General features: G+C 35.5%; 2 protein-coding genes across 8 annotated transcripts in view; one reads left to right on the plus strand and one right to left on the minus strand.

Annotated features, from left to right (window-relative positions):
• The window catches only part of VIT (vitrin), a 52,473-nt gene extending 37,393 nt beyond the window's left edge, over window positions 1-15,080 (plus strand). For all 4 annotated transcript variants that reach the window (XM_039352301.1, XM_039352302.1, XM_039352300.1 and 1 more), the window contains 7 exons: window positions 356-403; window positions 3,150-3,212; window positions 4,719-4,866; window positions 6,284-6,387; window positions 7,213-7,439; window positions 9,688-10,201; window positions 10,916-15,080. In XM_039352301.1, coding sequence (XP_039208235.1) covers window positions 356-403; window positions 3,150-3,212; window positions 4,719-4,866; window positions 6,284-6,387; window positions 7,213-7,439; window positions 9,688-10,201; window positions 10,916-11,094 — 1,283 coding nt within the window. In that variant the 3' untranslated portion in view covers window positions 11,095-15,080. The remainder of the gene's footprint in view (window positions 1-355; window positions 404-3,149; window positions 3,213-4,718; window positions 4,867-6,283; window positions 6,388-7,212; window positions 7,440-9,687; window positions 10,202-10,915) is intronic.
• The window catches only part of STRN (striatin), a 52,613-nt gene continuing 48,380 nt past the window's right edge, over window positions 14,288-18,520 (minus strand). For all 4 annotated transcript variants that reach the window (XM_039352299.1, XM_039352297.1, XM_039352296.1 and 1 more), the window contains one exon: window positions 14,288-18,484. In XM_039352299.1, coding sequence (XP_039208233.1) covers window positions 18,315-18,484 — 170 coding nt within the window. In that variant the 3' untranslated portion in view covers window positions 14,288-18,314. The remainder of the gene's footprint in view (window positions 18,485-18,520) is intronic.

The following is an 18,520-nucleotide window of genomic DNA, read 5'->3' on the forward strand; positions in this document are numbered from 1 at the left end:
CTATTTACAGCTTTCCTACCCATTTTAATGTACTGCTTCAAATTTTTCAAAGTTATTAGGGCAAGTATCTTCGTATTAAAATTTAATACTTTCAAAAGAGAAGAAGATCCTCTACTACAGGAAAGCCACAAACTGTCTTTCCAAGTTCATGTTATAACTCCAAGGATTTTTGGGACAGCCAGAAATTACTCTCAAAATAAACTTAAGGCAGGCTTTATTTTACATGCTCTGTTATTTACATAATTTCAACAAAGTTGGTCTCATGTATTTCTTAAGATGTGTTATTTTTCCCATGAGCCTAAGATTAAATTGTGAGTTTGAATAATAATTATAATTTGTCTTTTGTCTATAACAGCTACTGAAACAGATGTATGGAAGTTTGGATCAAGCCTTTTGGACTCGGGTAAAAATTTTCTCACAAAGTCTATTAAACAGCAACAATGTACAATAAGTGTGTATATATCATGTGTTCAGGAAAACCAAGCATTTGTTTTTTGTTATGGTGAAGTTCCTTACATAGGATGATTTCATAAAATTCTTTTGAGTCTTGTGTCTCACTCTATTTCATAATATATATATATATGCAAATTAAGGCATATAAGCAAATATGTCAGATAATGTGAAATAGTAAATTGAAGTGCTTTGAATTAGATTTATACTGCACACTCTTATCAGCTGATCAACTTTCATTTATGGATCCCCACTGAAAAACTACTTTCAGGGTTCATTTGGCACACAGGCTGAATTCACCCAATACACTCAGAGTGAAATGTGATGGTTCTAACTTTTCTTCTTTCATAGATAGTTTCACATTACAAATTTATCGCCTGATGTTGGAAACATACAAAGACAGTGCAAACAAATGAAAGTCTTGAATTTGTGTATGTGTTTGTGTGTTTGGTTGTTGGTGGTTTTGTTTGTTTTGGCCAAAGCATCCATTGATGTTCAGATCATTTTAAAAAGATTGTCAGTATTAGGAAATAAACTGTATATGCCGACAGATAGCTCGTGATGGATAGAAAGCGACACATTGCAAAAGAATTTCCATGTTAGATAGAGGGAGCTACCACGACGCAGGATTTCCAAGAGACCAGAATGTGATACAAAGTTGGCCCAGTGATTGTTTGATGCAAGCCAATTATCATTTCAAAGAGAATTATTTTTAGTTGGTATGAGACAACTGTTATCTGAATAGAGATTTAATGAGCCTGGACAGCTGTGACGATCTAGTGCTGAAAAAGCTTAATTAGCTTGCCACAAAGTCCCACGTCAATGAGCTGAGATTCTCAGGATTCGACAATGCCATTTTAAAGCAAGCCTGGGAACTTGCAGGCCTCCCTGGAAACAGCAACTTTTTCAATCAGCTCTGAGAAATGCACGTTGGGTGGCCTTCCTGCTCTGAGCGTTGCTCAGCACTTAGGGGGCGACTTTCCAGGCAACATTGGAAGCCCTGTCTGCGATTTGGTGAAGATGATAGAACTCCCTGAGGTGGCCAAATTGACCTTTCGATTAGACAAAAGACAATACAGTATCTGTGTTTAGTGCTGACTTGTGGAGGTTTTTTTTTTTTTTTAATAAAAAAGGGAAAAAATGAACTAATGATTTCGACAGTTAGACAGGGTAGATTATAGAAAGAAGAAACTCACGTTGCGGCTTTAAAGAAAGAGGTAGATTTGTTATTTTAGTCATAGCTGCTCTAAAGAAGATAAGAAGTCATTCCTTTGTATCTTTTTTCTTTCTTTTCTATTTTTCTTCTACCTTTTTCTTTCCTTTTCTTGTACTTTAGCTTTCTCCTTTATTTCCTTCTCCCCCCCCCCGCCTTCTTATTCTATTTTATTTTGAATGAATTTTTGCTCTTGCTTTTAAAACTTTCCAAAAAATTACATTTTAGAAAAGAAAGCTGGGTCTATGATAACACAAGCGGAATTTTAACACGGTGAAAATAATGTTTAAAAAGACTCAACTCTCCATTAGAACTGCATAAGTAACTTGTGAATACAAGATATTCTGTGTTATCTGGGATTCAAAAAAGAATTGTGCTTTCCAATTTGCAGTGGCAAAGTGTGTCCCTCCCTCCTTCTTGATGGTCTTTTAAGCTCTTGGGACCTTCAGGCTTTTAGGCATACACTCAGCACTTTAAAAGGGATCCAAGAGCTTGCAAACAGGCCAGCAAGCAATGCAGCATTTAAGGAATTAAATTGGTGGTGGTGTTCTGTGTCCAGCTGGGTTGCTAGTGTGTCTCCAGGGATAGCCTCATTCAGCAGGTGAAGAATGTAGAATTCCTCATTTGGCCCTGCACATGCATTCAGAAGCAGTGTAGTTAGGACACATCTGAAGTCACTGAAATCTGAGCTTAAATTTCTAACATTTCACTTATATGGAAAAATGTAATGTGAGTAGTCCACGACATGTGATTTTTTTTTGTTTAACAACAGTTTGAAGTTACAACACCCTCAGAAAAGTGACTTATAACCTGTCCTCAAAGTTATAACCATTGCCTCATTCCCCATGGTCATGTGATTGCATTTTACGATGGTTGCAGTGTCTTTATGGTCATGTGATCCTGATTTGCAACCTGCCCAGCTGGCTTCCAACAAACAAAGGGAATGGGGGAAGCTGGTCTCCCTTAACAACCGCATGACTCCCTTAAGAACTACAGATACTCACTTAGCAACTGTGGTAAAATGGTTGTAAAATTGGGTCCAATCATGTGACAATTCACTTAACAACCACATTGCTTAGCAACTGAAAGTCTGATCCCAATTGTGATTGTAAGGCAAGGACTACTTGCACAGATAACTTTTTGTCTCTATTGTGTGGAGACCCAGTTTCTTTGAAAGTGAGTGTTCAGATTGAATATAAAATAGGTTGAAAACACTGGACTGTACAGTTTTCTGAGCTCCCCAAGGCAGTTGTACCAGTGCACAACTGGACCTATGCTTTACTATCCAATTCTTCCATCTTATCTGGACCCTGTTAGAAGTTCATTCTTCTCTAAAACATTTTCTCTTTCTATGCTAAATCAAGCATCTGAACTCATCTCACAATTTCTTTGTTCAACGTTCAATTAGCAGATTGTATTTGATGTGAATGTCTCCTCTTTCCTGACCTTCAAATTTAATAATGATATATAACATTGATCATTCTAGGTTTCAGCTCCAAGGAAGACATAGTCCCAAAGCCTTTGAAGCCAGTTTCCCAGGGAAATCCAAGTATGTGAATCACAAATGTATTTAGGTCCTTTCATAATCATCTGTTTTTAGCGGACAAAGAGAAGAACATTTTACTGACTTGGCATTTCATGAATGAAATCTGTTCCTTGGGTGGGGGGGAAGGGCAATGGTGTCAAAGAGAAATCTAGCAGAACTACTAGTGGGGACAAATTAATTTCCATTCAGGTTTATTCAAATGTTGATCATTTATAAATAAATGCAGATTTTTTTTCACTAGCTTGCAGCGATAACAACAAATGATAAAGGTACTATCTATTAATAATTAATTTGGTAACTGTAAAAAAAAAAGAGAGAGAGAGAAGGAATGACTTTTTATCCAGAGTTATATTATGCAATACAATAAGATGAGTATAAATACATGTATTTAAGATATTTATTTATTTATTGTTCAGTCGTGACTCCATGGACAAGGCCCCCCCGTGTCCTCCACTGTCTCCCAGAGTTTGCCCAATTCATGTTCATTGCATCGATGACATTATCTGACCATCTCATCCTCTGCCAACCTCTTCTGCTTTTGCCTTCAATCTTCCCCAACATCAGGGTCTTTTCCAATGAGTCTTCTCTTCTCCTATTTCATATTCTTAACTTCCCATCTTTCTCAGAAAATGGCTTTGGGTGATGCACACAGCAATAAAACTGTTTTACATAGTTAAGCTATTTCTGGACCCAACTTCAGTTTGTTTGTGGGTGAACTGAATGGCATGGGCAAGTAACCTCCAGAAGAAGAAAGTAAGAAAAAAAATCATAGCATTCTTCCTATTATGATAAACTAGTAGGTGTAAGTAACACATAGATAGTTTAAAATCTCACCGCCACAGCTCTATGGGGCTGGATGCAAAGTAATTGTTCAATGACTAGGAAAACTTACTTTGTAGAAAGGGCTTAATCCAACAAAAGCAATATTGATCAGTTTCTCCTTTCCCCTGCAATCCATGTTGTGTGAAAACTCAGAAGAATCTTCAGAGTCCATATGAGACCACAGGAATGAAGAATTCAGCTTCTCCTTTTTTCCCCTCTGAAAAAGAGTCACACCAATAGTTCTCTAAGTGACTTTGGATCCAACTCTTGTTTGTTTCTGAATAAGCATTAATTACTTAAATATCTGTGATTATCCCTAATGTGCTTAAAAGATCTAGAACTCATCTGAAGCTTTTGTTTGAAATTTGGATGTTGGTCACAAAAAAATCACCAGGATATTCCTGATTAGAAGAGAGGCCATAAAAAGTTTATTTGGATGGCTGTTTATTGCTTTAATGTGTCCTGTGAAATCAGGGATTCCAAGCACTGCTTTGGGCAATCTTGGTTACCATGAACCTTCTGTTTTCTGTGAACACTTGCAAACATGACTATAACTACAAACAATGATCAGCAGAGCATTTGAGAGATAAATGAGGTGTTATGATCTTAACGTAGAACATACAATACAAATGGTCCCAAACTCTTCTAATATATTTTTAATGTATCTAATATAATTTATTTTCCTAGATTGCAAAGTTGACTTAGCCTTCTTGATAGATGGGAGCTGGAGCATTGGCAGGCGCCGTTTTCAGATCCAGAAACAGTTCCTCAAAGATGTATCTCAAGCTTTGGATGTTGGCCCAATAGGGCCTCTCATGGGCATTGTTCAATATGGGTAATAGTGCATTGTCTTTATAAAAACTATGTATTTAAGAAGAAAATTAGATTTTAGAATGTGTATCATACACACACACACAATCATACACAAACAAACTTACACATACACACAAGCGCCTACAGAAATAAATATCAATAAAATCCAAAGATACGTTAACTCCCTTTCTAAGTCCTATTTCATGAATTCTTATGGACTTAGGAGAGTATCTGATTTTAGATTGGCTAACACAAAATAATAGAGCATTGGTCAAGAATGGGGTGAGATGGACATTCATTTCTTCCATTGTGTATTAAATATTTTATTCTAAAAGTAGATGTAGTTTTCAGGAAGGCAAAAGCAAAAAAAAAGTGTCATAAATTAATATTCTGCCTCTGGAAGTAACCAAATATATCCAAGAGTTCCAGTAGAATTGCATAAAAGATATAGCAGAAAGGGCAACTTATACACACTCAGTATTTTTTTCTTCAAATGTTGCTGATTTGGGATAGCTTATTTTTAATTTATTCATATTATATTTAATTTTATTTATATTATGAGTGTATTGGAAAAATACATATGCATCATGTGGTGTGTATGTGTCTGCATGGATACAAGCCAATTTCAAAACAGCTGGGATATCAGAATATATAAAAAAAATAAATATAAAATTAAACGGGTCAGTCCCCATTTCTATCTAAAATACGTTTCAAATATATAAGGGTTCTAAGCAATGGGGAAGAGAAGGAAGAGAAACAAGTCTGTGCACTCAGAGAGAGTTCCATGACAAATGGCGCATGAGAAATATGGGTCATGCCTTGTTTTTAGAGTGTGTTTGTCTCAGGTGATAAGGGGTTCAGAAAGTTTAATTAGGTGCCTTGAGGAAGGACCATCTCAAGTTCCAACATGAAAAAAACCAACAACAATAGCCTGTTAATAAACTTATGTAAAATTAAGTAGGTACGCTTTTATTAAACCAAAGAGTTGATCTCCAGTGATTTGAAAGGATGAATAAGATGGAATTGGCAGATGGAAGCAAACAGTAAATTAATAATTCAGTATGAATTATTAAACAATTTGAACAATTTATTATTAGCAATTTACCATTGCTATTAATTATTACTATTAATAATTCATAGCAAATTATTAATAATAATAATAATAGTAAAGAGTAAATTGTTTTTAATTGTTAATTATTACACAGAAAGTTCTATTTTCTGCTGTTAAAAAAATCATCTCTGCAAATTACTCATACCCATGAAAATTTAATTGTTTAACTGGGAAAAGTAAAAACATAAAATTTCAGGAACTATTTGTGCATATAATTCTTTGCTTGGAAAAAAAAATTACCTGAAAATTGACCTTATTTACTTTCAGTAATGGGCTGCTGTCAATGCTGGGTTTTACATGACTTTTTTTGTCTTTGTTTTACAAACAGTGATGACCCTTCTACTGAATTTAACCTGAAGGCCTATGCAAATACCAAGGACTTAAAAAATGCCATTGAGAAAATATCCCAAAAAGGAGGCTTATCCAATGTTGGTAGGTAGCAGATATGATACACCAAATCTGCTCAAGAATCAGATGCTAAGATTTGAGGTTATTGTTTCACCTTCTGGAGAGATTCATAGCTGAAGATCATCACCTGCTTCATTTATTCTAGACTGTCTTTTCCAATTTTGGGGGAGGAAAGAGGTTCCCCAAAACAACAGTGTTGAATTCTGGAAGAAGGAGTCAATGTAAAGATACATTCTATTCCACTCTATGAGGAAACTCATCGTGTTTTGGCATCACAATTTATTGGCCTCGGATTTCAAACAATAAGATGTTAGAACTGTACTGTGTTCCAGTGTCTAAAATTCATCATGCAGATATTGTGGAGCCTTTCATCTTGCCACAAATCCAAGTCATTTCTGTAGAATCAGAGTGGATTAAGCTTATTAGATATGTATGCGAAGTTGATATACATCCTCAGTCTTAGACACATTTGGTTGAGAAAATTATTCGCATGATATGTTTTTAATGGATATGAATATTTCCATCACAATGTGGACAGAAGGTTAATTTCATTGTTGTTTCAGGATGAATACTATTTCTATTCCCATTTCAACTGGAGCATGTATTCAGTGCAGATCATTGCTTTATGTCTTATTAATCCTGACAATAAGAAGCTTCCTACTGATCTGCTGCATCTTGACACTAGCTTTAAGGCTGTGCTTTGGTTGGGTTTTGCTTCTGTCCTCTGTTTTATCATTTTTAATCTTAATAACATGCAATACAATGTCAAATAAATAAATGGGAACTAGCTCTTTAAAGATTTATTAAACAAAGGAACAACTCTTTCCCCTCTGCCATCCTCTCGCCTAGGAAAAGCTTTGTCCTTTGTTAACAAAAACTACTTTGAAGATGCCAACGGCAACCGAGGAGGTGCCCCCAATGTGGCTGTAGTGTTGGTGGATGGCTGGCCCACCGATAAGGTAGAAGAAGCCTCCAGGCTGGCACGGGAGTCTGGCATTAACATTTTCTTTGTCACCATTGAAGGACCCGATGAAAATGAAAAGAAGAATGTGGTTGAGACAAACTTTGTGGACAAGGTAAGAGAGAAGGAAACACTCAGGAAAGTGGCAGATTTTGGAGTGTGCACATATTATTGTGGGAAGGTCTGGTCACTTTGCCACATGTGGCATAATCAGACAAAGTCTATAGTTGTTTGGCCAAAATAGCTACTTCACAGTCCTGGGACTTAGTTCTGCCAAGCATTGTGATTACGTAATGCACATTAAGATACCATACTTTTTTTAAAATTTAAAAACCAAGCCAATGAAAACTGTTCTTGAATAGTGGATACAGATAGTCCTCAGCTTACAATTGCAGCTGGGCTCAACGCTTCCATTGCTAAGGAAGACAGCTGTTAAGTGAATTTTGCCCCATTTTAGACCCTTTAACAACCTGTCAGAGCTGTTAAATGAATCACTGCAGGTGTAAAGTTAGTAACAGGGTTGTTAAGTGAATCTGGCTTCCCCATTGCCTTTGCTCTGCAGAAGGTTACAAAAAGTGATCACATGACCCTGGGACACTGCAACCATCATAAATACTTGCCAGCTGCCAAGCATCCAAATTTTAATCATGTGACCAGGGAATGCTGCAACGGTTATAAGTGTGACAAATGGTCATAAGTCACTTTTTTCTGTGCCGTTGTAACAGTCACTAATGAATGGTCGTAAGTAGAGGACTATCTGTGTTTAAAAGAAAATTGATTAAAAAGAGGACAATTCTGGACAACCCAATATTATGAAGTTAAGGGGCTTTTATCTTTTGTCTCTGCAACAGTTCTAACTGGATTCACTAGCCCCATACTGCATATACCTATTATCAGGGCTTTTTTCTCATAGAATGCCCAGAACGGAGTTCCGGCACCTTTTTTAGATGGAACCTTGTAAGGTAGGCAAGACGGGTTGTATGACGTGTGTGAGTTCTGGCATCTTTTTTTTTTTTTTTTTACAAAAAAGCACTGCCTATTATTCACAACAAAGGAAAGTTTCCATTGGAATCAGAATATTTTTTCCCTCTTATTGCAAAACAAAACAAAACTAGATATGGTGAAATTCTAGTATCATGCCCATTTTGACTGCTAACTTTGCTATAACAAAATGAAAAACAGTCCAGAGAGCTGTTGTACAATTCCAGCAGCAACACACATTGCAATTGAAACTCTGGAGTTTAAGATTTTGCTTTGTGGACACTCTATGCCATTGCCTTCAGGTGGATTTATTTAGGAATTTATTGCAATACACATGAAAGTTCTGGATGTACCTTGGTTAGAACTTGTTCTCATAAGCTCTAGAGTTTAGACTGGATGCATTTTACAGAATGTCTTTTCAATTAAGCAGTATTCTTATGAGTTGGAATTCTTCCTAAAGGCTTGGCAAAGGAAGTCTCCTTCAGAAAGCAAAGCTGACTTTGGGAAATGCAAAAATAACATTTTCTTTCCTGGATGCTCCTTCTGATCATTTTGTGCACTTTCCCTCATAGGTTTGCCATGAAATACATTTATTCTGAACTCTGAAGTCCTTCACATATTAAAGCTGGACAGGCTTCAGCCTACTGACTAATTTTTATTTTATTTAAGTTTGCTAGGACAGAGCTACAATGAGCCCCTTTGAGACACGAAAGAAGCACAGATTTGTATGCACCAATTTATGGTAGCTGCATCCTACAAAATAAAGAACTGCATGAATCTGTAATCCAGTCATATGATAGAACAAAGTTTGTTTGTTTGTTTGTTTGTTTAATCTATTTATAAGTCACCCATCTCAAGGAGTGACAAAATTCTGATTTTGCAGCACTAAAACTGGTCTTGTATAAAAAAAAAATCAAAGACCTTCAGATGTATTGGACTTCAACCCTCAAAATTTCCCACCCTTTGTGTACACTGGCCATACTGGCTGGAAACTGTGTGAAAGAATTGCAATAGAGTTCAAGACAGTAGCAACAGCAATAATGCTTAGACTTACATACCACTCTGTAGTACTTTACAGCACTTATATACCACTCCATAGTATTTTACTACACTCACTGAGAGGTTTACAAATGTAGGATATTGCCCCATCAGTCTGGGTCCTCTTGCTTGCAGAAAACTGTTTTAAAAGTGTGATGCTAAGCTTTCAGATCTTAAAACACTGATGGAGACCAGCTACACATAGGAGTAACTCCAGATCAGTAATATTACAAGATTAAACCTATATATCTAGAAATGTATACATTTATTTTCTGGCAATTAAACAGAAAGAAACCAGGGTGTCTTGTACAGTAATTTTTGAAACTCTCATTTCTATCATTTAGGCTGTATGCAGGACCAATGGATACTATTCTATTCATGTCACCAGTTGGTTTACCTTGTACAAAGTTGTGCAGCCTTTAGTGAAACGAGTCTGTGATGTTGACCGTCTGGCTTGCAGCAAAACCTGCCTAAATGCAGCTGACATTGGGTTTGTCATTGATGGATCTAGCAGCGTTGGCACGGGTAACTTCCGCACCATTCTGCAATTTGTAGCCAATATTAGCAAAGAGTTTGAGATTTCTGATACAGATACCCGGATTGGAGCTGTGCAGTACACTTATGAACAAAGGCTGGAGTTTGACTTTAACAAGCACAACACTAAGCAGGAGGTGCTGAATGCTATCAAAAGAATCAACTATTGGAGTGGAGGAACCAGCACTGGAGCGGCCATTAACTTCGCCTTTGAGCAGCTCTTCAGCAAATCCAAACCCAACAAGCGGAAAATCATGATTTTAATTACAGATGGCAGATCGTACGATGATGTCAGGGGACCAGCTTTAGCAGCACACCAAAATGGTAATCCCCCGTTGTTATATTTTCATTTCAAAACAAAAATGGTTTAGCCAGATCTAGCTATGGGCAGGGCTGTTGATCTGAAGAGGGCGTTTAAATTAGGTGATCCAGAAGTCCAAGTTAAGATTAAACTTACTATTCCCAATTCCCCACAACTCATAATTGACAGACCACTCTTGGATTGTATTAGGACCAAATTTATTTGAGTTAGTGGACTTGCTGAAAGGCATGGCTGGCCTGGATATTGTCATCTCCTTAAAGAAACTGCTGACATAGTAACTGGGCAATCATAGGGGGAAAAAAACATTTAAATGAAGGAAGTGTCCAAGAAAAGACACCACTTCTTTTAGAAAGTGCTGAACTGGGAGCAGATCAATTCTAGATCGAAAGCACAACACAATTTACTAAGCATAAGTTACAGTGGGTGGGAAATTGCTCTTCTGTTACACCACATTCAAGTTTCTTTATTCTCCCTTTTGTGCTTTCACTGTTTTTTCAGTTAACGGGAAATTCAGCATGGGGTCCTGTCTACTTGAAAACCTTTAAAAAATAATAATACCACAATTGTAAAATAATGGGGACTTTCATTACTCCTTTTGAACAGGCATAGGTCTTTTCTTTTTTCATATTCTATCTGGACTATTATGAAGATGAATATGAATTTAGCATCTATTAAAAATGGCATTGATCCATTATAGTCTATTTTTCCCTCTGCAGGTGTAATAGCCTACTCAATAGGAATCGCATGGGCTGCCCAAGATGAACTGGAAGCTGTGGCAACTGACCCTGATAAGGAACATTCATTCTTTGTGGATGAATTTGATAGACTCTATAGATTTGTTCCTAAGATCATTCAGAACATTTGTACAGAGTTCAATTCACAGCCACGGAACTGATTGCATCCAACTACAAGGGTTGCATCACTGAAATTGCATCTGATTAATCAGACAATGCTAGATGAGAAGTTTTTACCTAAAGGATAATTTCAGATCTGCTCTCCAGGCATAAACATAATAGAAGCTGTAGAGTAATACTTCCCCTCCCCCCCCAAACCTCTCCTTAGTGGTTTCCAACCTGATCTGATAACAACTTGGCCAATAGCCTTTGACTTATTTAAAATTATCATTTGGAGTCAACGAATTTAACTTCTCCATATAAGAGGCAGGGGATATTTCTGAGGACTTCACAGCCATCTATATGTTAATGATAGCATTTCTTTGTCAGGGTGGTGGTGACGGCAAAAAAACAGGCTGACTTATCACAATCGATCAATCAATCAATCAATCAAAACAGAGCTGGAAGGGACCTTGGAGTTCTTCTAGTCCAATTGTCTTCCGTTAGGAAGTTTTGCTTTAGTTCTAATTTGCTTCTCACATTGATTAGTTTCCATCCATTAGTTTCAAATATTATAAAACAGTTTGGACCCTAACCTTTAATTACAGATGTTGGCATTCATGTAATTGATAAGAAGCAAACAAGACACTAGTTAAATATAGGTAATGTGATTTAAAAAACATGTATCTATGGCCTGCTTACCACATACTGGAGGAATAGTTTTCAGCATATTGTATTTTGCCTTTACTTACATTTAATGTGCTTCAACTGTATATCAGTCTGTAACATGAGCCCAAACTTTGGGGCAGGCAGATAATAGATAGGTAGGTAGGTAGGTAGATAGACAGACAGACAGACAGACAAGTTCAGCATTGTTGTCCTTATTACATTCATGAAAATAGCATAGCCCAAATTTTCCACTCATTGTCATATAAGTAAGGAGAGTATCCTGCTGATTAATCTTGAAAACTGTTACAAACATGGTACATCCAATCAATAAGTCTCATTGGGAATAATTTTTCCTGTAAATATTAAAACCCTCAGTAAATGACTATTGGCATTTGAATTCTAAAACATAATAATATTTATAATAGCTTTTTGATCCTTAATAGACTAAATAGTAGTTGAGCCCTAATAGCGGTTTCCTGTTACTTAACTAAGGTTTTCATACAGAGACAGAAGTCTCTAAAAGTAGCTTGAAAGTGAAAATACTCTGTCGGGGGTGTCAGACTGCTGGCCCACAGGCCGGATGCTTCATGCTGAAACCGTGCCCACCCTAGCTCCAGCAATGGGGAAAAAGTTGCGATATGTCACATGTCATGTGACGTGGCAAGTTTGACATCCCTGCTCTACATATATATTTTGGCTGAACCATTCTAATCTACATGCTTCTTGACATTACAAACAATGAGATATCTAAAAGTAGACTGATTCTATTTCAGGAAAGACTCTATATACTTATATTCATATATTTTTTTCCAATTTACAAAAACAGACATTAATTGTAATTTTGTATTTCTTAGGGTGTTCTTTTTTAAAAGAAAACTGGGCACTTTCTAGATCCCCGTACAATTATTGTGCTACATTAGTTTTGGTGGAAAAGCCAACAATTTCACAATAAATATACAATGGAGGATTGCTTGAGCGCTTCTTAGTGTGTAATGATCAGTGGTTCTTATGTCAACTTACTTTACTTCATTTCTTCAAACTGTCTTCTGAAATGTTTTAGTCCACTACCTTTATTTTGCTTCCCTTAGTGAAGGCAAGGGCAAAGAGTACATTCAGCTGAGTATTGAAGAAACTTAGTACTTTTTGTGAAAGAAACATGAATTTGTGAATTTCAGTTCCATGCCTTCTCTCTATGCACATGTATATCCAAAAGACAGTAAAGCTCCATGTTCTGTCTTAAGTTGTGGCACTTATGAAAAAGCAAAAAAAAAAAAAAAAATAGTGTTTAATGTGTAAGAAACTTCAGGAGTATTACTCTTATACAGCATGAGATTATTTGTCCGTGGAGTTTTCAACATGGAAACCATGTTGAATTATGCATTGAGTTATGCATCCTCTACAAAGGAACATTTTAGTGGCTAATTCTTAAATGGATATCACTATTCTGATGAATTCTGAATAATCAGAATTCTGTTTCAGGCTAACAATCCAAATGTGGGATGAGACTAGTGATAAAACAAATCAATACTGCATTGTATGGCAACTACATATTCTCAAGAATGCTAGAATTCAATTGCAGCATATTTCTAGGGCTATCTTTTTAATTATAACGTGAAGATTAGAATATTTTAAACATATCTGAAGTGACTCTAAACAGTCATTATCAAATTACAGCATTTATAGGTCTACCACACAACAGATTAGAAGAAATGCTTCTACATCAAAGGGTTCATTTTAAAAGACTTCACCAATCAGAAGTCAGGACACCCGGCTATAAAAACAGGAGCCTAATCAGGCTCTGCTGAGTTGCCTGTGCCCTATGTAGCAGCCCAAAATGCATTTTAAAATTAACGCCAGCTATAGCTGCTAGTGAAAAGTCAGTAAATCTGTTGCAGTCACTAAACCCTGAAGCACATTGCCCAACCCATATTCAGCAATGAATATCTACACCAGTAGGTTATTGAACTGAATTGAGCTGAGCTGAATTAAACTTTATCTGGCCAAGTGTGATTTGACACACAAGGAATTTGTCTCTGTTACAGAAGCACTTGGTGTAAATGTGTATTGATCATCACATTGCTTTTCCTAGATATTATGTACTATGTATTCTTGAAATTATAGACTCCAGCTAACTTGGAGGTATGTCATTGCAGACAGAAACTTAGCATTTCCATATAGGAACTTAAGAGTTTTCATTAGTACACTGGACCAGCATGGCTGTGTACCTTTTCTCAACCTCAGCAATTTTAACATGTGTGGACTTCAACTCGCAGAATTGGCTGGGCTTCAAACAAATATCTATCTCCCCAGGCCTTGTTTTGCTTAACAAAGACCCTAAAACAATAAATTTGGGAGAACTCAACAACTTAATTCTTTCTAAGACTGACCCCTATTGAGGTCTGATTTTTATTCAATGGCAGCAGTCAAAGATTATAAGCATAACACACTGTATTTCTATGGGGCAAAAACCAGTTTATAAAGAAGTTTTTTATCTTTCTATTCTAAGCCTTATATTTTCAGTGGTTTCTCCAACTTGTAACATCCATACATTCTTGTACATGTACAAAATGCAAAGATACAAAGGTGTTGAAAAATAGTATTTATTAGCACCCAATTTACATAAATATTTATTACAAAGGACATTTATTTGTTGCTGCAATGTTTAGTAAAGCTGCTCTGTATAGTGTTACTACAGAAAGGTCCATTAGATTTTATTCAACAGAGAATGCAAGTACTATACAAAACAATCACACTTTATTAGCAACTACCCAGAGTTACTACCTTCATTACCACATCACTTTTACCTCATATTTAATTGCAATAACAGAAGATTACAAGAAAATTTTCTTGGCAAACAGATTTACTCAAGATGCTTCACAAACTTTGTGCCATTTGCTCTTTAAAAGTTTATTTTTAAGAATTTTTAAAAATACTAATTCTCAATTGGCATGCTCCACTTTTTGCATCTTTATCAGATTTTAACCAAATGGTAAACTATATTGAAAATTTTAAAGTGCATATTCATAACAATTATGAATAACTCCTGGACTAAAACTGACAGATATTGAGTAATATTCATTGAAGAATTATTTATTATAAATATCCCTAAAATCTAGCATCACCACCATTTTCTTTGTTGATGCAATATTTCCTAATATGATGAAACTGAAACCTAACTGATTTATTTTAATCAAAATGTAGGAAAACTGGTACTACAAAGCATTATTAAAACTACTTCCAGTATAATAAAAATATTGCAAATTCTATATATATTTCCCTGGGAGTGAGTCCTACTGATCATAGAGGACGTACTTCTAAATAAACATATACAGGAAAATAGGGGGAATTATAAAAACCATTTTTGATAAAGAAAAAAAAACCCACAACTTTATGTCAAATCAAAGAGTAGCTTGTTTCTTCTTTCTCTTGATCCAAGCCAATATTAAGGTTTGTATTTATGATAAATATAGTGATCACATGAACTATATAGTTCCTTGTACATATTTATTGAAGCAGTCTATGACGATTACTGTTATCATGCTAAATGCAGAAGGATTACTACTCTTTTTCAGGAATTTCATTTATATTTTGGAAAATGACTTCATTTCAGTTTAGTTGTAGTATAAAACACAAGAAACAAACCACAGTTTTCTGGTAAAGAATGAAAATCACTTCGAGTACTACCAAGACTATTACCAACTATCTCTAAGTAAGAGTTTTAAATCCAGAAACTCAAAGAATTCAAATTAATCATAACATTAAAAAATATTTTTCTAAATTCTCTGAAGTAAAATATGGCAAAAAGAACATAAGCTATTGCTATTCTGTTAATGCTTAATGAAGAGTAATGTACTAAAATATAACTTTAGATATGCACAAAAATTGTTCTGCACATGCAAAATCCAAATCTGTCCATTGTCCAGGAGGGCAGTTAGTGAAATGTCAAGTAATATGCTAGAAGAAATAAAATCTACCCACCCAACTACAACCAAGCTGCACTTTTGTACTTTCCAAGCACTTTAAACAATTGGTTTAATATAAAGAGCAATAGGATAAATATATACTGGTACCTGTAAATCACATGTATTACTATGAAACATGGTTATCATTGTGAGTTTTCAATTTGTTGATTTACAGTACAGAGTTTCAGTTAGCATGCAGTTAACGGTTTTGTTTTTCTTTTTCTTTTGGCTTTAAACAACAAATGGAGGCTTACATTTTCTCCCTCTGGTTTGAAAAGGAAAGATAACAAGAAGGGGAAAGAATGTGCTCTTAAAATAAATTATGGAGGGTCTAAGGGCAGCACTAGTTCACACATTTCTTCCTGTTCTTCATGAATCAATAGCTATAGCTTCAGATGATAAGCATATGCTTAGCATTTTCTCCCTGGTTAGCTGCATGGGCAAAACATTTAAATAATTAGACATGATTTCAACTACAGTATGTTAAGGGAAGGCAACTGATGTGATGAACTTAATTTGAATAGCATAAAGAAAAGATACACATTGAACATTAATCAAGCTGATCTAAAAATGGGTATGAATGCATAACAGAAATGCAATCCAAGATTGGAAGATAAATGAAACAGCTTATCAATTTAAAAGGGTCTTTTTCAACTGAAACAGAATATATCTGTATTTAGTACAATGAGGATTGTAATATGCAATTTGAAAGACAAACACAGAATCTGCAACAGAGACCGCAACCTCATTGTTGGCTCAATGGCACCTCAAACCTCTGGCTATTCGTCTGTTTTAAAAGTCACTTCTCTTGTATCAAAAATTCACCAAGCAGGATGGCACATCCTTCTATCAATATTTGAACAGGAACATTTGTTACATTCATAATTTAATCAAACATGCTGACCTATTAGTGATATGTACAGCAATTTAAACATCAGCAATTTTGTATTATGTTGCATTAAGCAAAAAGCACAATGCTATTTATTGTTTATCCTTTGCATTAAGTCTCAAGAACTTTCAGTACTAAAACATTGAAATTATCCATAGAATTTTCCCTTACTTATAATATATACTGTTTACAATCTCTGTCATATATTTATATATATATAAATATATATATATACACACATACACAAAATATACACAGCTTAACATTTGTAATATCCTTTTTTAAAAAAAGAATATCAAGCTAGTAAAGGGAAATACACAGAAGTCACACATAAATTAATGTGTTTTGTGCAGTTGGATTTTCTGCTTGGATACAAAATCACAAAAATAATGAATGTGTAACAGCTATTACTATTTAATCAGTTTTTGTAGGAGAGGAAACAACTATAAACAGGTTTGGTTCTTTTGTAGCAAACCTACAAAAAATAACCGTTAACGGTACCACAACATAATAGCCAAAGATGGCCAATCTTTTTAAGTTTCAAGTACTTTCAAAAACCAAATCCAGTCACATATTCCCAACACAAGACTGCTATATAAAACCATGACTATTGTGGGCAGAAGGGGAGATAATAATGGGTCTACCTTTGGATACTTGCAGTTTGCATTGGCATAAGCCCTCCCACAGTTATGGCACACATTGTGGAATCACTGGAAGGGGTCAGGGAACCATTGTTATTTCATACAGATTTTGTCCATGGTAAATAGAAGTCAATCACTTCACATATCCCAAACAGTACTGCTCTGTGTGGTTTATTAGGCTCTGATGCAGTACAGTTTATAAAGCAGGAAAAGAGCATATGTATGTTTTCCAAACCAATACGCACCCCAGTGAAATAATTTAGAAATTACATTTGTTGGGTAGTTGGAAAGATACGTAATATTCCTTAGCTCTACAATGAATAGTCATTAGCATCTGAAATTAATCAGATCCTTATTGTAAACATATGCCCGATCATCTCAGATGAAGTTATATTAAAGGCTATACTGTGGTTCCAGCCACCTGTTAACATTCATTTCCAACAACAGAATTTACATTTGTGAGCCTTTTACATATCTTCCTTTAACATAAATTTAGAAAATATGTTATCACATTCATATTTTAAATAGTCAATATTTTAAATCCAATATGTCTATTATAAGACTCTACAGGCTGAGATTCTGTGACTCATTTAACCATTCAGTGCTAGAAAAGGAGACAATGAATTAACCGTCTCAAGGATCTGAATTGCATGAATTTCTAATAGGGGGAACATTCTAAATTAAGGTTTGTTTGCTACCTTCACCAACTTGTTGTCCTTTAGAAGTGCTGGCTGGAAGCTCTTAAGAGTTGCAGCCTCAACACTTTTGCAGTACACCAGGTTGGAAGAAGCTTATCTGCTAATACCCAAGCAAGCTGTTAGCCTTTGTGTTGATTTCTGCATTGCATAAATTGAGACAGCATCTCATTTTGCCCAAGGCCAGCCTAGACAAAAAAGGACACTTTCAAAATTAAAATGGTTCTTCCATAGATCTCTTGAAATAGGGAGTTTCCTAGCTCTCACGACTGAGATCATATAATCTGAAGCAATTGCTAACATTCACGGAATTAACGGTTACAAGAAGGTTCTTGCTCTTCTCTTTTGTACAGCTTATTTTATAGATATAGACATATATATTTATAGATATGTACAAGGCAACTAGAAGGCTAGGGAAGTGTTGCATCATACAAAGACTTTGGCAAGTGCATCTGCTCCTGCACTGGCAATGTAACATTTGGTGGGATGGAATGCCACATCATGAATGGATTCATCGTGTTTTTTGCGATGAGCTGTAAATTCCTGAATGCAGGTTTTGCTTTCAAGGTTCCATAAGCGTATAGAACAATCGTGGCCTAAAGGAGAAAAATATTTTCTTAGTTTTGTGACCA

This window comes from Crotalus tigris, unplaced genomic scaffold (genome assembly GCF_016545835.1).
Source record: "Crotalus tigris isolate CLP2741 ecotype Arizona unplaced genomic scaffold, ASM1654583v1 scf7180000018420.1175843, whole genome shotgun sequence".
Lineage (NCBI taxonomy): Eukaryota > Metazoa > Chordata > Lepidosauria > Squamata > Viperidae > Crotalus > Crotalus tigris.